A 24,710-nucleotide genomic window follows, 5' to 3' on the forward strand; every position below is an offset into this window, starting at 1 on the left:
AAAGTATGGATGATAAGGCAAGAGTGGACCATTAGAAATTAGTTACTCCCTTCTTTAATAGGACACTGGGTGCTAAAGAGAGGGGGAAGAGAGAAATTTGTGTGTGTTTAAAGAAGCAAGATTTTTTCTCATTCATCACACTTTTGAATTCTCTGTGGGTAGAGAGATTTTGGTGGTTAGAATGAATAAATAACTTGGTCAGTTACATCTGACAAGATGTCAGCTCTGATATGTATTGTATGCACATACATGTACGTGTTTGTGCGTGGTTTTACAGTAGACTGAAATGGAAACCAAATTTGTTATAGTTTGAGTTTTTCATTTTTTTCATAATGTCTTGTGGTTGCAAGTTATTAGGTGACAGAGATAGGGACTGGATAGGGAGAGAACAGTATTAAGATTTAAAATAGATAGGATTCAGATCATTGGTTACCCATAAATGATGTGTATATACTATTGCCAGGATAATCTCGGTTTAAATCCTGGTTTTCTACTTACTAGCCAGATAACCTTAAATAGGCTACTTAACCCTTCTGAATCATTTTCCTCATCTATAAAAGTGGGTTAATAACAGTGCCTACTTTTTATAGGGTTTAATTGGTGGTTAACTGAGATTTAGAATGTGACGTGTTTAGTACCATGACTGGCTCAAAAAATTTTATCTATTACTATTGGTAATTGAGTGCTCTGAGATTACATCTAGTAGTAAGTTATTAGGACCTCAGATTGATTGTTCTACATTTAAAATTGTCTAGTCTTCATAAGTCTTGAAGTTACCAGGTATGTTTTTTTTTTTTAATAGTTTTTTTTTATTAATTAAAAAAAGGATTAACAAAGCAATTAGAAATCATTCCATTCTACCAGGTATGTTTTAAGTACAATAAAACAGTGGAGATACTTGCCCTTATTTTAATTATATATGCATAAGTAGATTGATTAGAATAATGGAAGACACGGATGTTTTTTCACTCGATTCAGAAATTTAGAGGTATCTTTATGAACCATTGCAAATGAATTAAATAGCACCTTCTCTAGTCAGTTATTTTCTCCTGTCTTTTTTTTTTTAAGTGGACACAAAACAAAGTCATTTGATACAAAGAAAATAAAAGTATAACTTAAAATCAGCTTTTTTCCCCTCCTTGAAAATAGTGCGAGTTCAAAGCCTAAGAGAATGTCAGCCTTTCAAAGTGTCAATACTTGATCTAGAGCAGAATTTAAAATAATAAACTTTTTAAAAATAATATTGTTAGATTTAATTTTGCTGAGAATGATTCTAGTGAATAATAAATGTTACCACTTTTTAATATGATATAAAAAATTTAAATTGTTTATCCTTTTTTATTGTAAATTTCCAATATTTGAGGGAAAAGCTTATTTGGACTTATTGTTTAGACAGTATTTCAGATTTGGTTATTTTCAGGATTAAGTCTGATGTGTGACTATAACAGAAAAATCATAGATCCTTAAGATACTTAGACTATAAATAAAGTCTTATAAATCAAAGAAGTGGTCATTTTAGTTTTAATAATAGTAACCATTATTTATTTAGGGGTTTACTGAGGACAAGGTTCTTAACCAAATATTTAAAACTCATTATTTAATTTTGTTAATATCACCCATGCATATGGTACTATACTATATTTTATTTATAACCATTTCAACTAATGTGAAATAAGTTCTGTTCCTTGTAATGTAACCATTGATATCGTTATTATACATATATTGTACTTAAGCATTATATAGATTGATTGTAAAATTTCTCTGATTTGGAATATTTAAATATGTATTTTCTTTTCCTTAGTAAGAACCTCAGTAAGAATTACTAAGACTCTCAGTAAAAATTACATTGATTGATAATTGTTTCCTTTATTGCAGATCTATAGATTAAATGGGTCCGGTAATTGGAATGACTTCAGATAAGAGAGCTGAAACCCCAGGAGTTGAAAAGATTGCAGGATTAAGCCTGATTTACAAAATGGGAAGCTTGCCTGAAGCTATTGATGCTGCTAGGCCAAAGGCCACTCTCATGGACAGTGAGTCAGCAGATGATGAACTTACAAACTTGAACTGGCTTCATGAAAGTACTAATCTTCTGACAAACTTCAGCCTTGGGAGTGAGGGTCTTCCTGGTGTTAGTCCATTGTATGACATCGAGGGAGATGATGTGCCATCCTTTGAACCATCTTGCTACCAGAAACCAGAAAAAAAATCAGCGACTTCAAAGCCTCCTTATTCCTTTAGCCTTCTCATTTATATGGCTATCGAACACTCTCCAAATAAATGTTTGCCCGTCAAAGAAATTTATAGCTGGATTCTGGACCGCTTCCCATATTTTGCTACTGCACCAACAGGCTGGAAGAATTCTGTTCGGCATAATCTGTCCCTGAATAAATGTTTTCAGAAAGTGGAAAGAAGCCATGGAAAGGTCTGTGTTTATGAACATTGCTATATTTGGTGAAGTGGGGGGAACTACCATTTAGCCTTTAAAATATGAGGAAATCAAAGGAATTAAAAATAGTCAAATTGTATTATTAGTCTTAATTATATTACTTCAGCATTTACTATCATTTGAATTGTTTTAACATTTCTTAAATATTGATATGTCAAACAGTATTATGCTTAGTCTACTATAGTACATAAATTATTCTTTTAAACATTCTTAGTGTCCACAGAGCCAAGAACCTCTGAGAAAGAATTTATTCTTATTTTCTTTAGTGCTCCTATAACTGTATCAATATATTAATCTTACTCAGTCTGACAATCTGCCTTGTGAATGGAATGTAGACCATTTAAATTAGTGTAATTGATATAATTGGATTTAAATATTTCACTTTGCTATTTGTTTCCTAATTATTGTATCTCTTCTTTTTCCCTTTTTTCTGGTTTCTCTGTCTTCTTTTGGGTTGAGTGTTTTTTATGATTCAGTTTCTTTCTAGTTTGCTAGCTGCTGGAATGTAACATACCAGAAACAGAATGACTTTTAAAAAGGGGAATTTAATAAGTTGCAAGTTAACAGTTTTTAGACCATGGAAATGTCCCAATTAAAGCAAGTCGATAGAAATGTCCAATCTAAGGCATCCAGGGAAAGATACTTCTTGGTTCAAGAAGGCCGATGATGTTCAGGGTTTCTCTCTCAAGTGATAAGGCACATGGTGAACATAGTCAGGGTTTCTCTCTCATCTGGAAAGGCACATGGCAAACACAGTGTCATCTGCTAACTTTCCCTTCTGTCTTCCTGTTTTGTGAAGCTCCCCGGGAGGCATTTTCCTTCTTCATCTCCAAAGATCGCTGGCTGGTGGGCTCTGCTTCTCATGACTGCATCGTTCTGCTCTCTCAGACTCTCTTTTTCTCCAAAATGTTTCCTCTTTTATAGGATTCCAGTAAACTAATCAAGACCCACCCAAATAGGTGGAGACATATCTCCATCTCATCCAGTTTAACAACCACTCTTGATTGAGTCACATCTCCAGGAAGATGTTCTAATTACAGTCTCAAACATATAGTACTGAATAGGGATTAGAAGAAACGGCTGCCTTTACAAAATGGGATTAGGATTAAAACATGGTTTTTCTGGGGTACATACATCCTTTTAAACCAGCACAAGTTTTATCTCTGCTGTTGGCTTATTAGGTATACCTCTTTGTTTTACTTCTGTTAGTGGTTGCTGTGTGGCTTTCAGTATACCTCTTTAATTTATCACTATCTGTCCTCAAATATTATCATACCACTTTACCTGGATTATAAGAACCATACAACTGCATACTTCCTTTTCCCTCCTTCCTTTCTGCTGTCATTGTCATACATTTTATAAACCACATGATACATTATGATAGTTGCTTAAAGCAGTCAATTTTATCTTTTAAAGAAATTTTAAGAAAAAATATCTTTGTTTTCTCACAGGTTTACCATTTCTGATGTTGTTTATTTCTTTGTGTAGATCACGGATTGGCAGACTACAGCCTCCAGTCCAAATCTAGCCTGCCACCTTCATTTTTTTTACATGGACAGGCACTGGGAATTGAACCCAGGTCTCCAGTATGGCAGGTGAGAACACTGCCTGCTGAGCCACTGTGGCCCACCCCCTGCCACCTACTTTTACAAATAAGGTTTTATTGGGACAAAGCCACACCCATTTGTTTACATTTTGTCCGTGGCTGCTTTCTGGCTACCACAGTAGAGTTGAAAGACAGTATTACCTGGATGACTTAAAATATTTAGTATCTGGCCCTTTACAAAGAAAAAAATGTGGTGACCCTGATAACCTTTCTGGTATTAATTCCTTCTGCCTAGGAAAGTTTATTTAACACTTCTTTAGTACAGATCTGTTGGCAATATTTTTTTTTCTACTTTTTTGGGGAGTGGCGGATGAGTAATAGAGTTCTAGGTTGCCAATTTTTCTTTCCGTGCTCTCAAGATATTACTCTGCCTTCTGGCTTACATGCTTTATGATGAGAAGTCTGCTGTCACTCTTATCTTTATTCCTCTGTGTGATGTTTCTTCGAGACTGTCTTCAAGATTTTCTCTTTATGACTGCCAGTATGGATGCCAGATATTGTTTAAATGATAGAAACTGAGGCAAATAATATTTCCACCCAGAAACCTCTTCTGTCAGGTTTTAGTGTGGACAGGTATTGGCAATTTAGTTAAAATTGAGCTGTGCTTGGATTTTGTGGTTGCCATAGTTACCCTTGATTTTTCTTAACATTCCTGCTCATCTTTCAACTTATGCCACATTTGGCAGCTGAAGTGGTTTGAGCATCTCTCTATTACAACAATAAACAATAAATTGCTTTTGTTTGTTAGTTAGTCCAAGGATCTGGTGGGGCAGGGCAGGTCCTCAGCTGTTCTGCTCTAGCTTTGGTCTTAGGCGGGCCCTGTATGCCTGTACTTCAGCGGTGGAGCTTTCCCTGCGTTTCCCAGAGGTGAACAGTCTCTCCCATCTTCTCATCACACACCCTAGAGCTACACTATTCCACAGCTAAATATCCACATATGGCTAGTGGCTAATATATTGACTAGAATAGACATAGAATATTTCCATCATTATAAAAAGTGTCATTGGACAGCATTGTTCTAGAGCTCAACCCACTTTCTTATTCTTCCCTGTCATGTTGGGAGACTATGGGTGATCTTGTACATGACTGTGTCATACTCTGTGGCTTTCTATATCCTAAGTGTTAGCAGAACTCGCCTATTATTTAAAATAAAAACTTTAAGAGCCAAAATTATTTTTTCAGGTGATTGATAGGGTTTTCTTGGACACTGTTGTTCAAACTTGAATGTACATGCAGATCACCTAGGGATCTTGTTAAAATACAGATTGAGTCAGCAAATCTAGGATGGGGACTGAGGTTCCAATTTCTAATAGGCCTCCAGTGATGCTAATGCCGCTTAACTATGAACACTCACTGAGAAGCAAGATATTAGGATACGCAATCGTCTTATCTTACTTAGAGTTAGTTGTATTACTTATCTCTTGCTATGTCACAAATTACCCCAAAATTTAATGGCTTAAAACAGCATTTAGTGTCTCACAGTTAGGAGTCTGCATGTGGCTTAGATGGGTCCTCTGGCTCTGAGTCTCCGGTAAGCTGCAATCAAGATGCTGGCCATCTACAGTCATCACAAGGTTCAACTAGGGAAGGATCTGCTTCCAAGCTCACTCGTGTGGTTGCTGGCAGGATTCTATTCCTCACATGCTATTGAATTGAGGTTTTTAGTTCTTCCCTGTGTTTACTGGAGGCTGGCCAGTTGCCACACATATCTTTCTGTATGTCAGTTTACTACATGGCAATCGGGCTTATCAAAGCATGCAAATGAAAAGATGCAGAGAAAGTATAAGACAAAAGTCCCAATATTTTGTAATCTAATTTTGAAAATGATATCCTAAGTTTTGTTGTATTCTATTCACTATAAGCAAGTTATTAGGTCCAGCTTACACTTGAGAGGAGGAGATTTTGGAGGGTGTAAATACCAGGAAGTGGGGATCCTCAGGAACCATTTTAAGTAGCTTCTTACCACAGTAGTACAGATTGTTTTTCTCTTCTTATGTAGAATAGAGTCATGATTCCTCTTGTATAAACAATTATAAATATTAAATCCTGTTTGAGTAAAAAAACTTGTCTCATTACTTGTCATAAATGGAAACTATGACAATGAACTAGGAATTAGAAACTTATAAATTAGACATTTATCTTACTTTGTTTTTTGTTTTTTGTTTTTTTTTTTAACATGGGCAGGCACCAGGAAGTGAACCCGGGTCCTCGGGCATGGCAGGCAAGCACTCTTACCTGCTGAGCCACCGTGGCCCGCCCTATCTTACTGACTTTGTAAGCTCAGTGTACCTCATTTCTTAATGTATATTATGAGCTCACCTCATCATTGGTGTCTACAGTGAGTAAAGATATTTTCTAAAGAAGAACTTTTAAGTGATAGTCCAATGAATAAAATAATTATACTGATTTTGTACTCTATTGTAATAATAGAATTTGTAAAAAAGCCAGTATTGCTGAAACTTACAGTGGATAAAAGTATGTACGCTTTGGAATCAGGTGTTGATTGAACAGGATGGAGTTTGGAAGAGTACTATATTCCAGGTAAGAGACACAGTATATAAAATAAGTAAACTTACTGCAAGCCCAGTATGTGTAAAGTATAGTGGGCATTCAGAGATGGTTCCTGGCTTGAAGGAGTATACATTTTAGTAGGTAAGGAGGCAACCAGTTAACCCATAGCACCAAAACAGAAAGAAAAGGCAAGATGAGTGTTTTCACTTTGCCAAAGCTGCTGGAATGCAATATACCAGAAATGGGTTGACTTTTACAGTGGGGATTTATTAGTTTACAAATTTATAGTCCTAAGGCCATGAAAATGTCCAAATTAAGGCCTCAATAGGAGGATACCTTCTCTGAAGAAAGATCAATGGCATCAGTGTCTGCTGATCCTTCTGTCCAGGGTATTCTTGCTTTCAGATTCTTACTCTTACAGTTTCTCTAGGTCCTTTCTTCCTGATCCCAAGTGGTTCTCTCTCTCTCTCTCTCTCATTCTCATTCTCATTCTCTCAGTATTTCTGTCCTTTATCCTCTCATAAACGATTAAGACTCACCTTAAATTGTCTGGGTCACATCTCAATTGAAACAACCTAGTCAAAAGTTCCCACCCACAATAGTTCTCCCCCACAGGAATGGATTAAAAGAACGTAGCCTTTTCTGGAGTACATAACAGCTTCAAACCAGTACAATGAGCAAAAAATGCTATCTAGTTACAGAGGAGGAAATTATTATTACCAAGTAAATTTGGGGAAATCTTATGGGAAAGTTGGCCTTTGAAGTGCACTTTGGAAAAGAAAAAAGAATAGGTTGTCTGGAGAGTAAAGAAGATACAGAAGGGCAACATAAGCTAAAAGAATGTTCTACGTGCAGCTTGGACTAGAAGGCATATTCATTATGAATAAGAAATAGAGGAGTACAGAGTGCGAAAGTAGAGTGGCCTATAATATAAAGGTTAGTGAATATCATACTAAGTTGTTTGGACTTCAATTTTGAGGGCAAATGAGTGAATATTTTAAGCAGGGGCATGTTGGGATTTACCTGCATTTTATTTGTGACAGTATGGAGGACAGAGGAATATGAGCTACTTCAAACAGTATCATCTGATGACTTGCCATAGGAATTTTACAGTAATAATACCATGCAAATGTGGAAAGATAGTTTCAAGGAAGATGAGGGATTTAAATAATTGGTAATCATTATTGTCCTCCTTGTGTCTAAATCCATTGACTTTCTTGTCTCATCCAACCTAAAGCTGTAGCACATATAAATAGCTATACCCCCCTGAAGTCATCATTTCCTTGATTTATATAACAATATACTTAGTTCCCTGGATTCTCTGTCCCTTTCAGTATTTTCTTTTCTTCCAACTACCTTTTAAACTTCAGTGGTCACTATTTTGTGTTTTTTTTTATTTTTAGTATTTTCTTGCATAATCTCATACATTCTCATGGTTTCATATATCATCTATATTCTGATGACTCCCAAATGTCTCTCATAGGCAAATAAGCTCCAGACTTAAATTTGCAACCAGAGGTATCTCCTGCTCAGTTTATCTTAAACTAATCTCTATCCTTCTCCTTGCCTTTTTTTGAATTGTTCTTTTTTCCCCCTTAAATCCATTATTTTTCCTCTATTACTTTGGTAATGTTATCCTCTGTCTTCTCTTTTAGTGGTTACTGTGAGTATTTTAATATATATCTGTGTTGAAGAAATAAGAAAATCATATTCGTATCCTTTGTGGGAACCATACAAGTTCTGTATAATGTTTTAATGTTAGTCTACCCCCACCACACACACTCTTGTTATGCTATTAACCAGGTTATACTCTTTTTTTAACACTACAAATTACATATTTCATTATTTTAAAAATATTTTTATTAAAAACAGTAAACATACAAACATTCTTGATATACAGACTTTCATTATTATTTTATATAGTCACTTTTCATTTAGATTTACCGTAACTCAGTTACTTGTATCATTGTTTAACATTTCTTCTTGCATTTCAGACCTTCCTTCCAGAATTATTGTTTAGCATTTAGGTATTTCCTTAGTGAGGGTCTTTTGATAGTAGACATTCTCAGTTTTAGTTTGAAAATTAACTTTATTTTAGCCTTGCTCTTGGATAGTTTAGGTGGATATATACATTCCTACACTCATTATTGCTTTTGAGAAATCAGCCACCCCTTTCTCTTAGTAGTAATGTCTCTTTTCTGTCTTTCAGCAATGCTGAAAATTTTTCAACCATCATTTCTTTGAAAATTGTTTTTCCATTCTTTCTATTACCTGGAACTGTAATTAGACTTTATTGAGCCTTTTCATTGTCTCCTCCGTGTATCTAAATCTTCCTTTCATATTTTTCATCTTTTTATCTCTTTCAGCTCATTTTATATTGATATTTTTTCATCCAACAAGAAGCCATAACTTTATTAATGATAGAGACAGTACAGATTTCAAAGCTGCAAGCCACTCTTTAGAAACACCAAAAAACTTTCCTCATTTTCAGATGGTTACATTGTTAATTCCATAATAGCATGAACAGTATCATCTGTTGTTCTGTTCTTCAGGGCTTGGACTGCCTTAGTTCTTCACACATTTGCTTGTGACATGACCAATTCTATGTCCTTGACTTCCACACCTGTTTCATCAGCCTCTTACTCTTCACTCTCCTCTTGTATAGTTGGAGTCTGTGTGTTTTCCTGAATGTTTGTGACAGCTTCACCTTGTACTTTGAATTTCTCAGCAGCTGCTAGTTGTGCTTGTTGAGATAAATCCTCGATCTTGGCTTCCCCAAAACTTTGTGGGTATCCAAAGCTGGGCTCTTGTAGACATCTGGCTTTGTGATGACAAAAAGGATATTCTTAGATTTCTGAATAGTGACTCTAGTAACTCCTGTAACCTATCGAAGACCCAGTTTGGACATAGCCTTCCATGCCTTCTTTTCACTCTGACTCTGTTTTGCTTTACTGACTGATTCTTCATCAATTTCAGCTGCTGCTGCCAGCTGAGCCAGTTGTGTGGTTGCTTGTGTAGAATCCTGTTCCTCCAGCTCTGGTACTGATTCATCACTGTCAGATTCTGTTCCAGGGATGGTTTCTGTGGCTTCACTGGGCATTTTGTGCGATGAACACAGAACCAAGATGGCGGCAGAAATTGCTGTATTGATTTTTTTTATCCATCTTCTGGTTCACTCATTCCATCCTCGGTTGCATCTGATTTATTGTTGGCCTAATGATGAATTGTTCATTTTAGTTACTATATTTATTTCTAGATGTTTCCTTTGATTCTTTTTCAAATCTGTTGATTGTTTTTTTTAAGCTATTCTTTTTCTTTTTTAATATATCTTCACATACATACAGTCCATCCAAAGTATACAATCAGTGGCTTTCACATCATCACATAGTTGTTTGTGTATTCATGGACATGATCATTTTCAAAACACTTGCATCACCCCGGAAAAAGAAATAAAAAGATAAAATCTATTATTTATTTATTTTTTGACCTTATTTTTTAACTCATCTGTCCATACCTGGATAAAGGGAGCATCAGACACAGGTTTTCAAAATCACACATTCACATTGTAAAAGCTATATAGTTATACATTCGTCTTCAGGAGTCAAGGCTACTGAAATACAGTTCAGCAGTTTCAGGTACCTCCCTCTAGCCACTCTAATACCCCAGGATAAGAAAAACCTCCAGAATAAACTCTCAACTCTGTTTGAAATCTCTCAGCCATTGAAACTTTATTTTGTCTCATTTATTTCTTCCCCCTTTTAGTCAAGAAGGCTTTCTCATTCCCATGATGCTTGGGCCCAGCTCATCCCTGGGAGCCCCGTCCCATATTACCAGGGAGATTTACACCCTTGGGAGTCATGTCCCACATATGGGGGGAGGCTAGCGAGTTCACTTGTCAATTTGTCATAGAGAGAGAGGCCATATCTGAGCAACAAAAGAGGTTCTCTGGGGGTGACTTTTAGGCATAATTATACATAGGTTTAGCTACTCCTTTTCAGGAATAAGCTTCATAGGGGTGAGCACCAAGATTGAGGGCTCAATGGTTTTCCCCACTGTTTGTGAGAATATCAGGAATTCCCCAGATGGGGAAGTTGAATATTTCCTCCTTTCTCTCCAGTCGCCCAAGGGAACTTTGAAAATACTTTTTTATTCTCTGCCCAGATTACTCTGGGGGGATATATTGGGGCATCAGAGTAACCTGCACAAACCAACAAGATCTCACGCTCTGTTCAAGATTCCACATAGCTGAGGTGTTCAAATAAACTGACCATACAAGTTAAATTAGATAATGTACTACCAAAAATATAAATTTTGTACCAAATAAACATCTGTCCCTTTGATTTCACACAGCAGTTGAAGTTGAAAGGATGAAGGACCAAATCATTCTTTACCCTGTATTCTGATTCACCTTAGTTCTATCCAGATCAGCTTCATTCATATCTCTAGTCAAAGTCTAATAACTTTTTCAACTCTTAACATAGTTTCTGTGTGGGCTAATGCTGACTTTCATAGTTTCAGGACTCTAACTCTGCATCTCAAATGTCACATAGTTTCAAGGAAGAACTAAGTTATACACAAATAGCTCAGAACCTCAGAATTTGGAAATAGCAGTTAAACTCCTAAATATATGTGACTGCTGTAGAATCTAGGACCCTTTACAATAGGCCCTGACCTGATAACCCACACTCTTGACTTCATTTCTCTGAGTTTATACTTTATAGTTAGTCCATATGAGTGAGGCATGATAATATTTGTCTTTTTGTTTCTGCCATTTCATTCAACACGTAGTCCTTAAAATTTATTCACTTAGTTGCATGCCTCACAATTTCATTCCTTCTTGCTGCTGCTCTGTAGTCCTTTGTATGTATATACCACAGTTCCCACTTCCATTCTCCTTTATTGTACCCTTAGGACAGCTCCATCCATTGCTAATCATGAACACTGCTGCCATTAACACCAGTGTGCAAATATCCATTACTGTCCCCCACCCTCAGTTCCTCCTGTTACATACCTAACAGTGGGATTACAGGATCATCTGGTAACCGTACGTCTAGCCTCCTGTGGAACCCCCACACTGCCCTCTAGAAGGACTGTACCTCTCAGCTTCCCTACCAGCGATGAGTAGGTAATCTCTTTCTCTACATTTTATCTAGCACTTGTTTCTCTCTATTAATTTTAAACAGTTTTGTTCACACAGTGTACAATTCAACATAAGTGAAAAATCGGTGATTCCTAGTATAATCACATAACCATGTCTTTGCCACCACAGTCTATATGAAGACATTTCCTTTTCTTCCTCAAAGAATTCCATATCCCTCCCCCATATACCCTGCTTGTTGACATTTAGTTTTGGCACAATGCCTTTGTTACATTCAGTAGAAGCATATTACAACGTTCCTGTTGCATATAGACCCTAGCTTGTATTGTTTGTTTTTCTTCCTGTATACCATCCCATTTCCAACACCTTGCAATGTTGATATTCAGTTGCTGTCTCTCATGCAAAAACATATTTGTACATTTAATCACCATCATTGTCCACTCTAGGCATTCCTAAGTATACTGTCTGTCTTTGTTTTCTGTCTTTCCTTCTGGTATCATGCATGCCCCTAGCCCTTCTCCCTCAACCATACTTACATTCAGTGTACTTACATTATTGTACTACCATCAGATAGTAATGTGCTATTCATTTCTGAATTTTTGCATTTAGTCCTCTTGCACATTCTGTACTCCTTCAGCACTAAATGCCCAATCTCTACCCTCTTTCTGTCTTACTGATAGCTGTGTCCCACACTTTAACTCTCAAAGTCCACTCATTAATGTTCATATTAATGAGACCATACAGTATTTGTCTTTTTGTTTCTGGTTAATTTCACTCAGCATAAGGTCCTCTAGGTTCATCCACACTGTTTCGTGCTTCATGACTTTATTCAGTCTTCCAGTTGTGTAATATTCCATTGTATTTATATACCACAGCTTGTTTAGCCACTTGCCCACTGATGGACATTTGGGCTGTTTCCTTCTCTTGACAATCATAAATAATGCTGCTACAAACACCGGTGTGTAAATGTCCATTGAATCCTTGCCTTTGGTTCCTCTGAATATATTCCTAGTAATGAGATTGCTGGATCATATGGCAATTCTATACTTAGTTTTCTGAGGAACTTCAAACTACCTTCAGAGCAGTTACATCATTCTATATTCCCACCAATAATGAATGTGTGCCTCTTTCTCCACATCCTCTTCAGCACTCATCGTTTTCTGTTTTTCTGATAATGGCTATTCTAGTGGGTGTGAGATGATATCTCATTGTGGATTTGATTTGCATTTCCCTAATAGCCAGTGAAGTTGAGCATCTTTTCAAGTGCCTTTTAGCCATTTATATTTTCTCTTCTGAGAAATGTCTGTTCATGTCTTTTGCCCATTTTTAAATTGGGTTGTCTTTTTTGTTGTTGAATTGTAGAACCTCTATATATTCTATATATTAAAACCCTATATGTGGTTTCCAACTATTGTCTCCCATTGAATAGGCTGCCTGTTTACTTTCCTGATGAAGTTCTTTGATGCACAGAAGTGTTATATTTTGAGGAGATCCCATTTATCTATTTCTTTTTTCATTGCTTGGGCTTTTGGCGTAAGGTCTAGGAAACCACCTCCTATCACAAGATTTATAAGATATTTCCCTGCATATTCTTCTAAAAGTTTTATGGCCTTAACTCCAGTGTTTAGGTCTTTGATCCATTTGATCCATTTTGAGTTAATTTTTGTGTAGGGTGTGAGATATGGATCTTCTTTCATTCTTTTGCATGTGGATATTCAGTTCTCCATTTACTAAAGAGTCTGCTCTGTCCCATTGGGGTTAGCTTGACCCCCTTATCAAAGATTAGATGAAAGGGTCTATTTCTGAACACTCATGCTTGATTATTTTCAATATTATTTTGACTGTTGATGATATTCAAACTTTTAATTTTACAAAATATCAAACATTTATATACTGATTATTATGATTTTAATTTCTGAACTCTTTCAGATAATGCATCTGTTATTTCTGCTGGCTCTTCTTCCTTTATCTCTTGGGTTTCCTGTTCCATGAGCTATTATAATGGAAGGTCAAGTTCTTTGTATTTTGGCAGACATTTTTATGGCTAAGCCAACTTCAGATACCATACAATTCCTGCTTTCATTTTATTTTTGGCTTCTGTAGATTTCTCACTGCCCTACAAGTCCAGTATGCAATAAAAAATATTTAAAAAATTTTGTTCTTTTTGTCATTGACAGGCCCTGAGAATTGAACCCGAGTCTCTGGCATGGCAGGCAAGAACTCTGCCACTGAGCCACCATTGCCCGCTCAATAACATTTTAAAATTTTATTCACCATTTTTTGTTATTTTCAGTGAGGAAGTCCATCAGATTATCTGTTTATCATGTAGCTATAAACAGAAGTGCAGTTTAGTTTCAGACCATATAACTCGATTTTTTTTATCAGAAATCGTGAGACGAGATGAAACAGGCTGAACAGAAGCTGAAACAATAGATAAACAAGAATGAAGAAGTTTGATTATGAATATTTAAACAAATTAGAAGCCCATAAGAAGCCAGAGTATGTTTAGGTGTTTGCCCCCTTGTTAGATTGTAAACATTTTCCTTGAGGGCAGGTACCCATTTCTTCATTTTTGTGTCTCTAGCATATAGTATCAGGTTTCATACAAAGTGGGCCTCAATTAATGTATCTTTAATGTAGTAGAATATGAAAGTAAGTGCTCTTTCTGTATGATCTTCCTTATGTGGGGCTGTAGAGGAAATCTAGTATTCCATTATAATAGACATAGCCTTCTTTTTGGCTTTAAGGACTTATTTTTATATTTTCAGGACCATCAAAATCTGTTCTCTCTTAGAGGATTAGCCCTATGTTTCCAGCAAAATTCTAATTGTAGTAAGTGACCTACCGTTATTCTTCCTTTGATAAAAGTAGTTTTAGGATGTATTATTGGGTAAAAATAATTTCTATATATAATAAAACATCTGAGTAAAAAATATATCTACACAGCAAAAGAGTTTTAAAATTGCCTTTGGCAGCCCTGATAAAAATAGCCAAGTGAGGTGCTTCAGGGTTCCATCCACCCCCTATCCCCAGAAGCTTGAACAACCTGCAAGAACTGGCAAAAAACATCTTTCTCAAAGTTCCAGAAAACAGTAAAAGGGCAAATATCAAATCAAATCAAAGGCTACTTAAAAGTGGTAGGATCTTGGGGCACCCTGGCTGACTCCAACCTAACCCCTCACTGGTTCAGTGCACAGTTTAGGCCCATGTACTAGTGTAGACCACTGGTGCCAGTTATGGAGGGAGCAGGGTAACCTTTGTGCACATATAGGGAACATGTACATCTGGCCCAGTCTTTCTGGGGTGATGGCCAGAGGGACTCATTGTCTTAAAACTTAACTCCACATGTAGAAGTCCACACATGGAACTCTCCTATAGAATGCTGTAGAAGAGCAGTCAAATCGTGCTAGCTGAAGGATTTATAGTACAGTGCCTAGGACCATGAGAAATCTGTTTCCTAGGGAAGAAGGGTCATTCAGAACCATGAAAGGATCAGGAGGGTCCGAAGCTTTGGCCTTGAACTATCCTGATAAATTAATTGCATGGATAAGCCCTGAAGGAGAACACTTAAATCAATCTGCAAAGACTGGGAAAAGTGTTATCTATTTTTCCTTCTTCTTCTTCTTCTTCTTTTTTTTTCTTTTGATTACCTGCTGGCAATCAAGGAAAGCTCTGTTGTAACATTAGATGGATATAAGCTTAAGGAGCTGAATCCTCAGAGTATACCCAGTGACAACATACCATTAAGATACCAAAACGTCTAGCTTGCAACAAAGGATTACACAACATACAGAGAAATAGGAAGTGAGGGCTCAGGCAGAGGAGAAGATAAAAGTATTAGAAAGCATCAACAAGGAGGGCCAGACCTGGGACATACCAAACAAAGACTTTTAAAAGATGAGCCTAAGTATGCTCAAAGAGCTAAAGGAAAACATGGACAGAGAATTAAAGAAAATCAGGAAAACAGTAGTTGAACACAAAGAATATTAATAGAGAGATGGAAATTATGAAAAAGAACCAAAAGAGTTGAAGAGCATAGTAACAGAATTTTAAACTTCCTTAGAGGGATTCAACAGAAGATTGAAGCTTGCAGAGAAAGAGAAAGAATCAGTGAACCTAAAGATGAAAGAATTGAAATCATCTAGTCTGAGAAGCAGAAGATAGAAATAATGAGGAAAAGTGAAGAGCTTGAAGAACCTGTGGGATACCACCAAGAATAACAATATCAATCTTGTGAGACTCCCACAAGGAGAAGAGAAACGGTTAGAGAGAGACTATTCAAAGAAATAATGACTGAAAACTTCCCAAATTTAATGAAAGACATGAATATACATATCAAAACACTCAACAAATTCAAAACAGGATAAACCCAAATAGGCCCATACCAGAACATATTATATTCAAACTGTCAGATGCCAAAGATGAAGAAAGAATTCTGAAAGCTTCAAGAGAGAGGCTCATGTGCAAGGGAGCCTCAGTATATTAAGTGCTGATTTGTCATCAGAGACCTCAGAGGCAAGAAGGCTGTAGGAAGACATATTTTGAGTGCTGAAAGTAAAAACAAACAAAAAACCTATCAAGTGCTGCAACCAGCAGGTGGGGACTGAAGGGAAGTGAGGGAGAATTGAGAAAGAAACACAAGAGACAAAAATATAGTTAAAGCTAGGACCAGGTGGGACTCTGAGCTCTGATGGTGACTCAAAGACCCCAAGATGTTCAGTACTGTTTATTTTATAGGGCTGTGAGGTAAAGAAAGTAACAGAAGTGTAACTAAAGAACAGGAAGGAGGAAGCTGAACCATCTGCTTCCCTGGGCCCCAATGAGTCAGAAGTTACACATTTCCCAAGGCTTCCTTTCTCTCAGACTCAAGCAGCTTTGCAACACTTTAGTCTTTTCAGGACATCAGGTGCCTGTTCCCACAGAGCATATCTCTGCACTAAGCATGTGACCTCTGTCTCATCCATGCCTGACACAAAGATTTCTGTATCCAGCAAAACTATCTTTGAAAAATGAGGGAAAAATTAAGACTTTCACAAATAAACAAAAGCTAAGGAAGGTCATCACCTGTAGAGTGACCCTACAAGAGATGCTAAAGAGAGTTGTGTAGATTGAAAGGAAAGGACAATAGACAATGGAGTGAAGCTGTGTGAAGAAATGAAGATCTCCAGTAAGGGTAATAAGGTTAAATATAAGTCGCAGTATTATTGTATATTTGGTTTGTAACTCCACTTTTAACTTCCTACAGGATCTGAAAGACAAGTACATAAAACGTAATAATAAATCAATGGTTTTGAACTCATAATGTACAAACGTAATCTGACAAGAACTACATAACATGGGGGTGGTATATAGGAACATAGTTTATATATACATTGATACATTAAGTTGGTATCAAAGCTAATGAGATTGTTATAGTTGAGGATGTTAAATTTAACCCCCATGGTAACTACAAAGAAAATATTGGAGAATATACAAGCTCACGGAGACAGAAGTTAAAGTACAAGTTGCCAATGGTGGGGGCTGAAGGCCTGGGGAGTTAAAGCAAAATTGGCATGAAGTTTCTGTTTGGGGAGATATGAAAGGTTTTGTAATAGAAGGTGGTCAGGATTCTGCAAAATAATGATGTGATTGATGTTACTGAAAAGCATGCTTGGGAGTGATTGAGATGGGAAAGTTTATGTTGTATGTATGTTTTCACAATTAAAAAAAAAGAGCAACTTAAGAGAGAGACAATGGCAATTAAAGGCAATACGTGATCCTGGATGGTATCTAACACGGGTATCGAGAAGACCCAAAAGGACAATTATTGGGACATTTGAAAGAACTGGAATATAATCTATAAATTTTATACCAATGTTAAATTTCTTGAACTTGATTACTGTACTTAATGGTGGCAAGGTTCAGGTGTTCAAGGAGCATGATGTGTACACCTACACTCAAGTGTTCAGAAAATGGATTGATAAAGAGACATGTACAGATAGATGGATTGATTGTTAAAAAGAATGGCAAAATGTTAAAATTGGATCTGGGTATCTGGGAGGTTGGAGTAGGGTATATTTGAGTTCTCTATATGGAATTTGCATCATTTTGTACTGTCCTTGTAGGTTTAAAAGTATATCAAAATTAGAAGTTTTATATTTTTAAAAATTGCCTTTGTAATTTTCCTACTGAGGTGATGTTTTGTAGTGGGATAATTGGAAGTAGGGGAGGAGATTGGAAGGTTAATATGAATTCCTCTTTAGTGTTGGAAATTTTAGGTATGTCCTTTTGCAATTGCATTGTTACGTATTATTTTTTGAATTGTATCATTTAATTCTTTTCTGGATTTAGACCTAAATTATTTATGCATATGGTAGGGCATAAAAGAGAAATGTCTAATAGGTGTTTACAGATATGGGACAAAGTATAGATGTGATATGATGAGATTAAAGTTCTAAGTCACAGCATCAATTTGGGGTATTAAGGAGTGATTTGAGCAAATTAAAAAAAATTTCAGGAACATTGAAAAATTAGCTAAAGGAGGACTGTTGACAAAGGTGATAAAGCAGAAATGTAGGAAAGGTATGGTACAGTAGAACTAAGTAAAGCATGTTTAAGTGTGAATAAGCAACAGTATGCAGAAAACTTGAAAATGATTGGCTCAGAGGAAGTCATTGAAACAAATAGCAAGCAAAGAATTAGGATTCAAAATAGATAATCATTTTGTGCTGGTAAATGTTTAACAACTGGCTGGGGGTGAGGGGGGCCTGTAGCTTTTGCAGATTGCCATAAATAAAATAATCATAAATATAATCATGGCCAATTTCAAGCTACCAACATCGGGTCATTAAATGTGGAGGTGAAAAGATGTTTACAATTAGCATGACACTGTATATAAAGTAATTTATATATAAATTGCTTCTATAATTCAATAGCAAAAAAATCTAATAGAATAAGAATATGCACAGGAAATAGAAAAAATGAACAGGCAGTTCACAGAGAAGGAAATATAAGTGACCGATAAAAGATGTTCATACTCATTGATAACCAGGTATATACAAATTTAAAAACAAAACAGATTTTATCTATAAGAATGCAAAAATTAAAATATTTGATAATATCAAATTAAGTGAGGAGATGGGGAAATGTTGATAATTTCGTGTCACTGATAGGGTATGAATGACACATTATCATTCATATCCTATTGGTAGGGTATACCATTCTTGGGGGCAACTTGACATTAGTTATAATTTAAAATGTGCATGTCCTTTAACCAGCAGCTCAGATTCTGATTTCTCCCCTAGAGTAAAATTCATTTTTGTGTGTAAGAATTTTCACTCTGGTATTGTTCATAATAAAATATAAGTTGCTGGTATCAGTGGCTGAGAGAGTTTCAAAAAGTCAAGAGGCTACTCTGGAGGTCACACTTTTGCAAATTTCAGTTAGACATTGTAACATATCATAACTTGCCAAACCTAAACAAAACCATTCCAGCCATTCCCAAAGAACCTAGGGCAATATAAATTCTACAAAGGTTCCATGCACTAGGGTAACTTTCCTGAAACCTACAACCTCCAAATGACTTCCTGGACCAGATAATTCCTGGAACCTAGGGGGACCAGCGTCTTCAGAACATCCAGCTAGTTTCATCTCCCTATCCCATATGATTGATGGCCCCTTCCAAATGAAAAAGTTAGAATGGGCACAGCCCAAATACCCCTAAAGAGTGGGATAGAAAGATCAAAGATGGTGGTGGAATTATACAAAGAAGGTAGGTTTAATAAACGAGTATGATTGCTGAATCAATATATTGATATTTTTTTTAGTCTCCAGTATCTTTAAGCAGCTAGAAGTAAAAACCTAAAATTGTGGAATTGTAACCCATATCAAACTCTGAAATCTGTTCTATAACTAATTGATGCATTGTGCTTTGAAATTTATTGCTTTTTTGTATATATGTTATTTTCACACAAAAAAAGAAAAGGCGATTGTGATGATAAAATATTTATTGCTTCTAGTCTCCAATGTTGTGGAGCAGCTAGAAGGAAAAATATGAGATGATAGTATGCAGGCAAACTATGAGATCTGTCCTGTAACTATTTGTTGAAGTGTGCTTTGAAAACTATTGCTTTTTTTCCTTTGCTTTGTATATATGTTATATAATTTTAAAAGTTTAAAACAACAAATTAAAAAATAAGTTGCTGAACAGTAGACCCAGTACAATAACATCTGTGGTAGTGATCAAAAGGGCTTCCATCTTATCTACAATGTTTTAATGTATGTATTATTTTTGTACTTAATCTGAACATTTTTGAAAATAGGAAATGCCTACCAGAGAAATAAGAGAATTAAGAAAATGAGAGCTAGAGAATAGGAAAGGATACAAGTAGAGTTTGGTAAAGAGAAGGAGAGAAGTCATCTTATGAGGTGAGAAAGAATATGAGGATAAAAATAGAAATTATACTATATTGGGACAAAAATTAGCAAGCTATCTATCACCAAGGGTATCCAAATCAACATGGGAGGGGAGGAACTTGTAGGATATGCTCCTCATAAAAATCTAACTGTGCTTACTGAGATTTTTACAGAAGTAGATATATTCAAGTAGAATTGGTAATACTTGTAGAGTTTAGTTTTGTTTTTTTATAAAACACTATTTGAATTGCAGCCTCAAATTGACAATATTTCTCTTCCAATCTGTGGAAGGCAAGTAGGTTGTAGTTACTTCCATTAAATGTTGGAACTGAATTTGGCAACCTTGACAGCACTTTTCTGAGGTTTACCTAGAGCTGCTGTTCTTAAGGAGGCAAGATGGCAAGGTCCAGCTTTAAGTACAAAATGATAATGAAACCCAGCCAGCTTGTGTACCTGCTGATTAGTCCCCTTGCTTCACACACACATACCCATTATCCAAACCATAGGTACTCTCAAAAAATAGGTCTTAAAATTTTGACTCGGTATTTGTCTACCCCAGGATTTTAAAATTACAAGTGTTAGACTTGGTGTGTTTTTTATGCTTTAAACTTTAACATCCAAGTCTTGTATCTATTTTTCTAAATTTTTGTGAAGCCAAACCTAAAATTTTATAACTGTAAGATTTTAGCTGGGAAACAAGGAATGAAATCTTTTGTCGTTTGCTACAATTTTAGTCTGTGCATTTGGGTAGTGATCACTTTCTTTAATATCTGAATCACAGGAAAAACAATCATGCTGACCACATTATGAAAGTTCATGTTATAAACAGGAGTTGTTAAAGCTCTTTTAAATCAGTTATCCTAAAAAAATTAAAAATAAATAAATTAAAAAAAACCTCTAACAAAAGGTAGTCAGGGTGATAACTCTATTAAAATGTACAGGCAAATACATGAAATATTTCAGGAATAGTGGATATTGCCTCTTTTCCCAATCTATTCTTTAAAAGTTCCATTAAGATCATTTTAAAGTTCAGCTTTTAGTATTTTCCTCACCTCTTCAAAATGTTCATTCTCTGCCAAATAAACTCAGAAGCCTTTGAGTTCCAAAATACAAAATATATTGTGAAAATACATGTTTCCTATTTCCATAACACAAAATATTTATCTTATTTTATGGGCAAATATAGTTTAAAACAATTTTTAACATATAAAACTCATTTATAGTCTGTCATTTAAGTGATAGTAAGCAAGGTTTTAAAGTAAGAATTAGCTAAAAATAGGTTCCGTTTTGCTGTAGACTCTAAAACATAGATTAGCAAACATATAGTTTTATCTTTTGTTACTAATAATTCATGAACAGACCCAGTGAAAGGAAGTGCTACCGTGGAAACATGAACCAGACTGTTAGTTGAGAACGTATTCAAAATATTTAGCTGCTTTGAAACTCCACATTTTCAAACGATTCTTCCAGTTTACTGTGATCAAAGTAATCTGCAATTTTCTCGTAATAGAATTTGAAAAGTAGACTTGAGCTGGACACTTTCTGGGAGTGTAATCTCAGGAATACGAAGGTAAAAGATGACTAGGATTACTAAAATAATTGTCTTAGTCAAGATAAGAAAAATAAATTAGTGCATCTCTTCTGTGTGAAACTAAATTGCTTTGGGGGAAATAATATTGTGGAGGAAAACATTTTAATGTTGTTTTCCTGTTATCAAAATATATTTATCAGTTGGGCCAAGTGACTGAAAGCAAATCTAGTTTAGGAAATTGTATCTGAATTAAAAAAAAAACACATTTGTAAAACTTGAATTTTTTTGAAAAACAAAAATTTCAAATACCTGATTAGTATAACTCAGATGATATCTTCCTGCTAAAGGCCAGAAAAAGTTTCACCTGATAAACTGGTTGTTTCTATATAACAGTGTGATAGGAAACCCACGATTTTTCTTAATTTAAGTTGCTAGGATATTAAAAAGTACCTATATCCAACTATTATACCTTTTTTCAGACATGATTGATTTTTTCACCTTCTAAATTTAGTTTATCTTGTCCCTTACTATCTAGCATTTCTTTTGTTCATAATTAATTGATTTTTGTTCTTATAGACTTTTTAACTCCCTCATCTCTTTGAAGTGTATTCACCCAGTATTCAATAAACCTCTACTATATACCAATTTCAGAGTAACCCCTTAGTATTCCCTTATTTTTTTGTAGCCGTAGATTAAAATAATATAAATTACCTTAATTTGAATCTCATCACAACTCAGTGAAGTGGATTGGATTGGTGTTTTATTTTATTGATAAAATATGAATGAGAGGACTGACTCTTGGAAATAAATGACTTGCCTAGTAATACATAGCCAGTTACTGAGCAGTGGTTAGGACCTCAGTTTTTATACCTGTGGAACAGTGTTCTTTCATTATACCATTCTGCTATAAAAATTATGATTTAATATTAAAAGATAAAAGAGCCTTGATAATAGACTAATATTACCTTGAAGAAAGAGTTAGGAAATGAAAAGATTCCTAACTCTCTGAAAGAGTTAGAAAAAGGAAGGATTTTATACAAGAAAAAAGGTGGGGGAATAGTAAACAAGTAAATTTTATTAGTCTCTGAATGATTGTTAATAATGTAGCTGTAAAGTCTGATTATAATGTTAAGGATTTTTAAAACAGAAAAGGCATAAAGTAAACAATTATTAACTGAGTCTCACTAATCTTGTGAGTTAGATCTAAGAAAGTTTTGTACATCATATGGTGGGAGGGGGCCGGTTATAATAGTTATAACATTTAATTTTTGGTATTCTGGGATGAAAATGCTATTGGGTCTCCTCCTTTAGTGGTTGAGGAGTTCTGTGTGTGGCTTATATGTGGGTATGTTACATTTGTGGAAATAAGCCTGTAGTTGGGTTTTTGGTTAGAATGTACAAGTAGAGATGTTCAGTCAACAAAGTGGGAAAGATTGATCCTAAAAGAAGAATTAGCAGGTAATATCACAGTTCCTGAAGTCCTTCAGTTACCTTGTTTGACTAGCTCTGCTTTATTTTGTTTAGTTTTTTTTAGCAATATTATCTTGAATTTTTTATCAATTCAATTCTTTTCCTCATTTCTAATTTATTTATTTTATTTTTATGTATTTACATTATATAAGTGTATGATTTTTCCTTTTCCTTCCATCCTTAGACTTGATAAAAGCACATTCCAGATATTTCAAGTCTTATTTAATAATGATAAAAATATTTGAGAATATAAATTTACCTGTAAGTAGAGCTATGGCCACATTTGTTAGATTTTGACATAATGATGTTTCTCATGTCCTTTATTTACTAGATAATCTAAAATTGTAGTTTGAGTATTTTTAATGCAATTTTATTGAGAAATATTCATATACCATACAAACCATTAGGCTCACAGTATCATTGCATAGTTATGCATACATCCCCATGATCATTTTAGAACATTTTCTTTACTCCAGAAAAGACATAAAAATAGAAAAAGAAAACCCAAATCCTCCCATACCTCTTTTCCCGTTCTATTATTGACCCATAATATTGATGTGGTACATTTTTTACTGTTGATTTTTACTAATGATGATTAAAGAATTAATGTTAACTCTAGTTCATACTTTGCAGTAGGTACCTTTTTCCACACACCCCTCTATTAGTAACTCCTTGTAATAATGTTGTACATTTGTTCTAGTTCATGAAAGAACTTTTTAATATTTGTACAGTTAATCAAAGTTTGTCCACCACAAGATTCACTGTTTTATACATTCCCATGTTTTAACCTCCAACTTTCCTTCCGGTGACATGCATGACTCTAAACTTCCCCTTTCCACCACATCCATCCATCATTCAGTGGTGTTAATTACTCTCACAATAACATACTACCATCACCTCTGTCTATTTCCAAATGTTTAAGTTCAACCTAGTCAAACATTCTGCACATAGTAAGTGCTCACTTATCATTCTTTAATCTCATTCTATATTCTTATAGCCTACAATCTGTATTTCATGCCTGTGAGTTTACATATTATAATTAGTTCATATCAGTGAGATCATATAATATTTGTCCTTTTGTGTCTTAATTATTTCACTTAACATAATGTCCCCAAGGTTCATCCATGTTGTTGCATGCTTCATGCCTTCATTCCTTCTTACTGCTATATATATATTTTGTTTATCCAATCATTTGTTGCTGGACACTTGGGTTGTTTCCATCTTTTGGCAATTGTGAATAATGCCATCATGAACTTTGGTGTGCAAGTGTCTGTGTCCCTGCTTTCAGATATTTTGGGTATATCTCAAGTAGCCAGATTGCAAAGTTGTAAGGCAACTCTATACTTAGCTTCCTGAGGAACCACGAAAACATCCTCCATGTGGTTGTACCATTTTATGTTCCCAGCAGCAGTGAATATGTATTCCAATTTCTCCACATCCTTTTCAACACTTGTAGTTTCCAATTTGTTTAATAGTAGCCATTCTACTGGGTATTAGATAATATCTCTAATTGTTCTTTTGATTTGCATCTCCCTAATAGCTAGTAAAGCTGAGCATCTTTTCATGTGCTTTTCAGCAATCGGTTTTTCTTCTTTGGATAAAATGTCTGCTCATGTCCTTTGCCCATTTTTTAATTGGGTTATTTGTCTTT

At 35.2% G+C, this 24,710-nt stretch overlaps 1 protein-coding gene and 1 pseudogene across 2 annotated transcripts in view; one reads left to right on the plus strand and one right to left on the minus strand.

Annotated features, from left to right (window-relative positions):
* Positions 1-24,710, plus strand: part of FOXN2 (forkhead box N2) — a 100,353-nt gene that overhangs the window by 48,561 nt on the left and 27,082 nt on the right. For both annotated transcript variants that reach the window (XM_077134169.1, XM_077134168.1), the window contains exon 2: positions 1,876-2,425. In XM_077134169.1, the coding sequence (XP_076990284.1) occupies positions 1,889-2,425 (537 nt within the window). In that variant the 5' untranslated portion in view covers positions 1,876-1,888. The remainder of the gene's footprint in view (positions 1-1,875; positions 2,426-24,710) is intronic.
* LOC143661658 (nascent polypeptide-associated complex subunit alpha pseudogene) lies at positions 9,062-9,666 on the minus strand (annotated as a pseudogene).

This window comes from Tamandua tetradactyla, chromosome 17 (genome assembly GCF_023851605.1).
Source record: "Tamandua tetradactyla isolate mTamTet1 chromosome 17, mTamTet1.pri, whole genome shotgun sequence".
NCBI lineage: Eukaryota > Metazoa > Chordata > Mammalia > Pilosa > Myrmecophagidae > Tamandua > Tamandua tetradactyla.